The following is an 8,963-nucleotide window of genomic DNA, read 5'->3' on the forward strand; positions in this document are numbered from 1 at the left end:
GCTGCTGAGTCCTTTTTGCACTGTCCCTCGGGAAACTGGGACTGGCTGCGCTGTGACATCGCCATCTGCTGGTCAGTTGAACTGAAGGGCAGCTTTTTGAGCCTGAGCTGTCTTTGTCCGGACCTTCTTTCTGGAAAGCACTGCCTTAGAATAGAAGTACAGGGAACCTGTAGAGAATCCTTTTTCACAAGTACTTGCTTGGACAAAATCTAGTAACATATCACTTTAAACAGGTTTCCAAAATAATGCATATCTCAGTAATGATTTCTATTTAGGTTTAATTATAACATTTTTGGAACAGATACTCTCGTCACTTTGTATTCAAATTTAAAGTCTTAATAAATTGGTAAAGATATTTTTTAGTGTTGTGGGGAAACATTTTCCACTATATAGTTCGATTTCCATTTGTGCACAAATTAGTGAAATGAAATGATATTTTTGTCAGAATTTTTTTTTTAAAGAGGCTTCTTTAAGGCCAAGGATTTAGCTCAGTGGTGCCGCCACCTGCCTCGCAAGTGCAAGGTCCTGAGTTTGAGCCCCAGTACCAAAAAGAAATAAAAAAAGAGCCTTTTTAAAAAGAAGACCATCTACTATTTAATTGGGGATAGAATTTCAGTGGCATTTAGACATTTGGTGGAAACACAACGTTAATAAGACATGTTGAATAAACCAGTTATTATCCATGACTAAAAACAAGATTGAAGTAAAATTGAATCTTATAAATGGAAAGGCAAACTTATGATTTCCTCCCATCATACATCTGTTTGTTTAGGGCTGACTGGCTAATCCTTTAAGCAGTTGCTGAACTTACCCCAAGTGCTGAAAACCTAATTCTGTTTTTAAAATAGCTGCAAGTAATCCTATCTATCTTCATACATGTTTTTTAAACGTCTAACAAAATGGATAATTATTTTTGTGAACTAATGATTTCTTCAGCCCAAACTCAATTAACTCTTCTCTTTTAAGGATGTACACTTAACTAATGGCAAATTGAGAGGCATCTTCAAAGTGCTGGGGGAAAAAGTAGTCCCTAAGAGTGCAGATTTTAGAACAGAGGGGTTGATTTTTGTTTAATTTTTAGATTTCAGTATAGTGTTCAGTCTCAAATATGTGAAAATAGCAAAGTTTCTTTTCAGAACTGTAATCATTGCTGTAAATGCAGCCAAATCATGGTAGTAGACAAAATAAAGTTTTATCATGAAATTGTGAATTTTGAACTAATCACTTCATCAGTTCAGCTTCAAAGTGGAAAGGGAACACTGAAAATACATCCCAATGAGAAATGAAAATTACATTGTTGTTACAGCTTCTGGTTGATGTTTTTTGTTATAGATTCTTTATTTTGTTTGAATGCAACTGTTAAACTCAGCATTCAGAAGCGGTTTGTTGCTTAAATGATAATAAGAAAAGAATAATTATGGAGAGACTCTTGATGGAGCTTTCTTTTTCTTTTTTCCTTTTTTGCTTTGGTCGATTGCTTCTTCACTTTTTTGCCACACTTGGCCCTGCTCTACCAATAATAGAGCAAGTTTCTCAAGCCTTGATGGCTGTTTCTGCCACAAGCAGCTTAGCCAAATTACGTCTTTGTGCTTCCATTTTTTCATCTGTGAAATACATAATATCTCCCTCTCCGATTTGGGTGAAAATTAAATGAAGAAATAATTTCCACCTCATTTACAGTACCAGCAAGCATATAATAGGTGCTCAAATCCAAAGGAGCCAGCTGTTTTCATGGTCCTTCCAGAGCTCCTTTCCTTTTCTCTGACTTCTCTCCCTTCAACTTCTCTGTTTAATCCCATTATTAAGTTAACCAGTATTGATAAATGCCTCACTACTTGCTGTTGCCTAATCAGACTTTACCTCGTTTCAGTCCTTTGTTATACAACAGTGCTTCTCCACCTGGTTTTTAAAGAGTGCTTTCAATTTCTGTGTTTTGGCTAGGTTGATAGATTTTTATTATTATTATTTCATTCCCAGGACAGTGCCTGTGAAATAAGTTCAACTAGTTATGTTTAAAATGAAAGAGAAAAGAATACCTATTTAATTGATGTAGTGAAACTAAATGATTTGTAATGCCTGAATGACTGTCATCAAAGTCTATCTTTTAGCACTAATATTGGCTTTAGTGGTAAGAAGGCCAGAGCTACTTAGCTATCACCATGGCTCTTATGGATGGCCCTGTTATAGCTATTAATTTAGAGTACAATATGGTGTGTCTTATATTAAGAGTCTATACTATATATTGATGTCAGCAAAAATCATTTACAAATTCTTGCTTATGACCTATCTCTAAGATCACTGGTTAAACATTTCCTTATGCCATTAATAGAAGACAGGAGACAAAAGGTGTGGCAAACAGCTGTTGGACCTTTTGGTAAAAACAACGGATATATGAGCTCTCCTGTTGATATTCTATCTTTAAAACTTTTCTAATTTATTTTATTAAATGAGTTATTTTTATATGAATGTAATTAAGATGTATTTACTAACCTAATGTATATTTGGTAACCTTTTTTGTTTCTCCTCTGTATTATATATAATATGTTGTGCTAAGGGTGCTAGTCTTTGCCTGAAAAGTTCATTTGTGGTTAAGAAAAATAATTTCAACAGTGAGTAGGATGGCGCCTTTCTTTGTTTTACTTGCTTAATCAGTAGGGATTTTTTTCCCCCTATGGTAAGCTCTGTGGTTTTGTAGCTCTTAACACATACACCAGCATTCTGTTACAAAGAAGCAGTGTTTTTCATGTTTTATTATATTCATGTCTTCTATGGTGAGGTCTTTTTTTTGGGGAGAGAAACATATGTTTGGTGAGTTCATATTTCTTAAAATATACATGATTCTTCAGACTGGAATCTAATGAAATAGGACTCCCATTTGAAAACCAAAGAGTTAAGGCTACAACAGAGGATAAAAGTGATCAAATGATTAGCCAGGGGCTAATAGAAATTCTGGAAAGAATGACAGATTGTATATTAGAAGGAAATATGAGCTTATACTCATTGAAGCTTTTCACAATGAAAGATCCAAAAGAAATAATAGAAAATTACTGAAAGAGATGAATGTCTGAAACTTTAGAAATGCATGTGGTGTTGGATTAATCCAAGTAAGAAAGACTGATGGACAGATAATAAACTGCATTGTGTTGGAAGTCTGTGTTCCTTGTTTGGAAGGTCTTTTTCCTCCCTCTCTCAAGATATATTTAAGTAGTTCTAGGCCAGTTTCAGAAAATTCAGCTCATGATTTTCATCATTGCACCATATGTACATCGTTCTTTGGAACAGATTAAATATTATAAAGACTCCAAGTCCTGAGTGGAGGAGGTTAATGTAAACCTTCCTTCTGTTCTATGCCAAACTGATGACATTTTATCTTAAGGAGAATTTGGACAATACAGAGCACATTTTCACAACCAATCAGTTTAATATCCTATAACTAAAAGATTTTGCAGAAAGGTCTCAGTGGGCTTTTCAGTCAACAACCATATTTCTTTTTGGGGAAAAATAGTCATGAACTGAAAAAAATGTTTTCATTAAGAGAAGTAATTTTTAACTGTTCTGAATTTTACTTTGCCATAGATACATGGTATTTTTAAAAATCTGAGATTATATGTACAGTATGTGCATGTTTGTGTGTGATAGTTCATTGTCATACAAATTTACACTTGAACTAATGTGTGCTCATTTTTCTCCAGAGTTAACAAGTGCTGCATCGTGCAGCAATCATGTATAATCACACTGTAGTTGTGAAGTTCAACTACTTTTCAATCTGTTAATAGAGAAATATAGATCTTCTTATACTATTGAGCCTTTTCATCCAATTTCCCCTAGATCTTTATTATTTTGATTTGGCATTCATTCACTTGTGTTCTTAGTTTTTATAGATCTGAGGAGAAAAGGAACGTTTCTTGAAATATAAATAATAAAATGAGTGTGCACATGGAGCGTGCTCTTTATTCTTCATGGACATTTTCTTGTGGCTCTTTTTAAAATATACACTGAACCTTTGGAGGAGAGATTCTTGTTCTGTTAAACTGAGGTTCTGACCCCAAATCTCATATAGCTTATACTCAAGTATTTGCATATAAATTCTGCCACCATATTAATGATGGAAGGCTTATAGGATTTATGTTTTATAGCTATATCCAAAATATTGGGTCATTCTTAAAGTACTGTGAAAGCTGTTTCTTAGATCTATGAGATAAAATGTGAGAAATAATGCTAGCTTCAAGTTCTGATTGTGTAATACAGATGAACGATACTTTTGATAAAAACAATAGAATAAAAATGAGAATTTCTGTCTTCAGTAGGTTAATGGTTTCCAGTGAGTCTTTCTAATGTTTTAGAGGGCAACTTAAAAGTAATTTATTATTCTTTTTTACTATATAATGGTGTGTTTATAATATGGTGTGGGTAGCAGAGAAAGTAAGAGAGAATAAATGAAATTCTGGGATAAGTATTTCTTCCTAGTAAGAAAGAAGAAATAAAAGTTGTTGGCCATACTTGCTAAACTTCTGTTTCTATGTCACTTGTTCCCTTGGTCAGGGGAAATAGCATGTAAGAGTTGTTGTAAAACTTCAGAAAAATTTCATTTGTGAATGGACCTACAATTAAGACCCTTTGTCTCTTTTAAATTGTTTGCTTTGGACTTGAAATGTACACACGATGTACCCATCATTCTTCTCTACAAAGTTGCTTGTCTCCATTCCTGTTATATGTCTCTTTGGGACAGTGCATTATGAGTTGGTCTTGCATATGTTGTCCCAGCTCTAATGGACATCTGTGTCCCTGTGTAGACCTGTCCTAATTTCCCCTCCTCCAACACATGCACACACCCGTGCACACAGACAAACTAGGGATTGAACCCAGGGAGCACCTGATGGACCCAGCCCTGTTTAAGATTTTGTCTTAAGACAGGCTCTTACGTTGCTCATACTGGCCTCAAACTTTCTATCCTTCTGCCTCAGCTTCCCACGTAGCTGAGATTACAAATGTGAGCCCCATGTCCCGCAGCTTACTATTTGATAAATGTTTGAAAATTATAGAATTCTAACAAATTGTTATTCTTCTTGCAGCTATGTCATCTTACCTTTTAATTATTAAAACAGAGCTTCCTGCTGCTATTTCAGAATTTTTAACTGGAGACTACAGTGGGTAAGAAAAAGTATTTCACATTGTGTCCATTTATTCATCAATAAAAATTTGTTAAATTCTACTGGTAAGTGAAATAAAGTGGTACTTTTCCTTACAATGTTTACAAATTAGATGGGAAGGAGAAAAGTTTTTTTAGAGAATAAATGCCCTGCAGAAGGCCGGCTCTTCACGCTGTGCTGTGTTCAGAGCGTGGTACTGAAACACAGGCAGCCTTGGCTGCCCCCCAGGGTGTGAGAGCACAGGAGGAGTCAGAACTGTGGGAGAGCAAGGGGGACATCCCCAAGGTCTGAGGTGGGTAGGGCTGGGGGTAGGTTGGAAGTACTAAGGGTACTTACTCAGAAGAGGAGCATGAATAATTCTGCTGTCCCTTCTCAATGAATCACAGTGACAAAGAACGTGGCAGTGTGAGTGTTATATATCATGTGTATTATACAACATGATGAAAAACTGATATGGACTTGTTTCATTTCCTATTTTATAACACTATTAAGAACAATTCCAAATCACAGTGTACTTTCTCCTTTATATAAAAAACTCTCAGTCCTACAGACTATATTAACATTTCTTTTTATGGAAAAAAACCCGCAAATTCTGTTTTTCTTTTCTCTAAGTATAGCAAGGAATTTTTGAGAAAAATTAACTTGAAAAGATGAGATAAATCCTTTTAATTGTCAGGTTATTTCATGTAGTTTTCAAACTACAACACAAAGCCTATCAGACTTTTAGATTTGAATATTTGCTTGTTTTGCCCCAATAATTGAACTTGTTCTGGAATTCAGGGAAGGTTTTTGGAATTTTACCTTTTTTTGACTTCCGTGGAAGAATTCTATTGAGACATATTTGTAAGAATAGTGTGGTTACTTTAGATCTGAACGGGGATCATCCAGAAAATGTGGTCAGAAAAGGAAGCAGAGACCCTTAATGACTTCTTATCAGAAGGGCCCATGTCTTTTTGTAGTACTTCTTAGTTCATGAAGTTTCCATATTTATCATATCTGATGCTCTCAACCATGTTGACTTATCTTCAGCTTTGTCTAGTTACATTTTTATGTTATGCTTTTAGTTTGATAACTGATTGCTGTAAGAAATAGCTACATGAAATTTACTTTTGTCTTTGCTGTAAAAATACAGAAGACAACTTCTATTCTGGTTCTATGCAAGAATTTCTAATATAGGTCTAAAAACTCAAGGCAGTATGAGGTGGGACTTTTATGATACATCTGTATTTTTCATAGAATAAACTTACATTTTTAAATCTACGGCTGTTAAAAGTTGGAAGCTCTATGTTAACATTTAATGGTCTTGTCAGGGGGATATGATTGACACAATTAAGTTGTCTTGCATTTGAGTTACATAATTGATATGGGATGTGAGTAAGATCCTAATTCAGAACATATGATACTCTTGTTCCATTCCATTCGAGAATGAAATTAAAGCAACTTATAAATAAATCTGGTTTTCATTAAAAATGGAAAAAACATCTGCATGCCAAAGCATTTGTAATACAGCTAAGGATTTATACTCTATATTTCATACTTGGAACATTTTTATCATATGGGATTAAATCCACAGATCAAACAAGTTTTCTAGGAAGTATAAAACTTTTTACTCTAATTCTTTTGTCTTAAAGAGAATGTACCTTTAGATCACAGTAGGAAAACAGGACTCCTGTTAGATAATTCTTTTTCCCCTCTTAAGAAAAACTTTAAGGTTAGTACTTTTCTAAGCTGTTGGTTTATAAAATGAGCTTGTTTATCATATACTTTTTGAGATTTCTTTTTAATAGTTTGTGTTTTCAGGTTGAGAATCTGTAAGTTTAATCACTTCTGTTCTCTGGAAAATAACTGTTGCCAAACACAATTCAGTTTTCTGTAATATGTACATAAAGTCTGCACAAACTTTACCATCCATTACTGTGTTGGCCTTTTATTACTAATGAATGAATGGTAAAGAAAAGTATATTATCTTTAATTGGCTTTATTAACATAAATTAGTAAGGATAAGTAATTACTAATAGTTACTAATAACCAAGCCAGAGACAGAAATTATATTTTATAAGAAAATCTTTTATATTAAGAATATAAAGTTCAGTCCTATAAAGAAGAATATGATCTTGAAATAAATGAGGCAGTAGCTAAAATATACCGTAAACTCAGAGTGACTGTGGAACTGTAAGAGAATATTTCCATTGCTACTGTCAGGATCATTGTTGTGACTGCTTATTTTACAGATGTGTAAAATGAAGCTGCTAAGACAGATGATCTTTAAGCTGTCTTCAAGCTCTAACATTCCATAACTCTGTTCTGGGGAGGAGATAAAGGTGTATTCAGATCCCCAGTTCAGCACTTTAGTCAGTCATGTGACTGTACATGAATTGTGGACATACATGGATTGTGATCCAAAGTAGCATGAAGTAACTAGGTTGGTAGTATTTCTACCATGTTCCTTTAATCTTATGCAAGAGAAAAGAGTCCTGGTCCTGGGGATTAACGCACTCCCTTTTGTACAACTTTAAAGGGTCAAGTTGGTTTATGATTATTTTATTTTATGACAGTAGCAATACAATGTGAAATACAACCTCTTAACAGATATTTAAATATACAGTGCAGTATTGTTACCTAGCAGGGACAGCAGAACTAACAGATGGAATCTGCTTTGGTGCTCCCTTGGGTCTTTTTTCTCCTGGTACTGCAACTGTCTGGGTCTGACACTGGGTCCCACAAGGAAAGCCATTTCAGACATAGAGCTCTGGGCTTTCTGCCAGCTTCAGAAATGTAGTTGCCAGGTGTTTCTTGTGAGAGATACTCTGATGTTCCAACTTCTTATTTAAAAGCGACGAGAGCGTAGACATGCTGAGTATTATTTGTATTTTTAGCACATGTACTCCCTTAGTACTCTCCGCATACCAGGAATTGAAGGACATGTACAGATGTAGAGAGCACAGCTTTAGGTCCTCAGAGCCATAACCCTCATTCGTAAGTTGTAGTTTCTGGCACTTGAATTTCTGAAGGACATGAATTAGGGTTAAGGAAAGGAAAAGTGTGACCATGGTGCTGTTTCTGCTGTTCTCCTTCTCTTGTTTTCTTAAGGAAGTTGTTGGCAACCCATAGTGATGATTCATGGTATGTTGGAGAGAACTTCTCATTTCTCTCTAACACAGTATAGAAGATGTATACGGAAGCGTAAGGTCCACGTTAGAATCAGGGGCTGAAGCCCATGCCAAGGAAGCCCCTTTCTTAGGAGACATTGGCTACCTGTTGAAAGTGAAAATGGCTGCATTGTTGCTCAGTGGAATGCTGATTCATCCACCAAGTGATTTGAAAAAGTAATCCCTCTTGGTCTTTGATGCTCCCAGCTCCCATTTAAGCATGAATTTTATTGTATTACTATAAATAAATAGTACATATAAATATATACATACACACTCACTTTAGTGTAAAAGTATGCCCACCAGAGAATTTAGAAAAAGGAAAGCAACAACAATTTATACATATCTACATATCATGTCTAACCTAATCTTTGTGCTTCCGTTTTCTTTGAATTTTTCCAAACTTTTAAAAAAAATTGTCTTTAGCATTTTTCCATTTTATTAGATTAACTATATAACATTTCATTGAATGTGCTGTTATTGACCTAAATATTTCTTATTGTTGGGTATATAATTTTCTGTTCAACTTCTTACTGTTATAACAGTGTTATATGCAGATAGAGTTTTTTCTATTTTAGATAATATTCTGGGGCCGGGGATTTAGCTCAGCAGTTCAGTGGCCTGCCTTGCAAACGCAAGGACCTGAGTTCAATCCCCAGTACCA

General features: G+C 34.8%; 1 protein-coding gene across 1 annotated transcript in view; it reads left to right on the plus strand.

Moving 5' to 3' along the window:
- Slc38a6 (solute carrier family 38 member 6) overlaps positions 1 to 8,963 on the plus strand; it is a 55,919-nt gene that overhangs the window by 28,284 nt on the left and 18,672 nt on the right. Inside the window, exon 6 of the mRNA XM_010605738.3 lies at positions 5,073 to 5,151. Coding sequence (XP_010604040.1) covers positions 5,073 to 5,151 — 79 coding nt within the window. The remainder of the gene's footprint in view (positions 1 to 5,072; positions 5,152 to 8,963) is intronic.

This window comes from Fukomys damarensis, unplaced genomic scaffold, assembly GCF_012274545.1.
Source record: "Fukomys damarensis isolate Sample0158 unplaced genomic scaffold, DMR_v1.0_HiC HiC_scaffold_21, whole genome shotgun sequence".
NCBI lineage: Eukaryota > Metazoa > Chordata > Mammalia > Rodentia > Bathyergidae > Fukomys > Fukomys damarensis.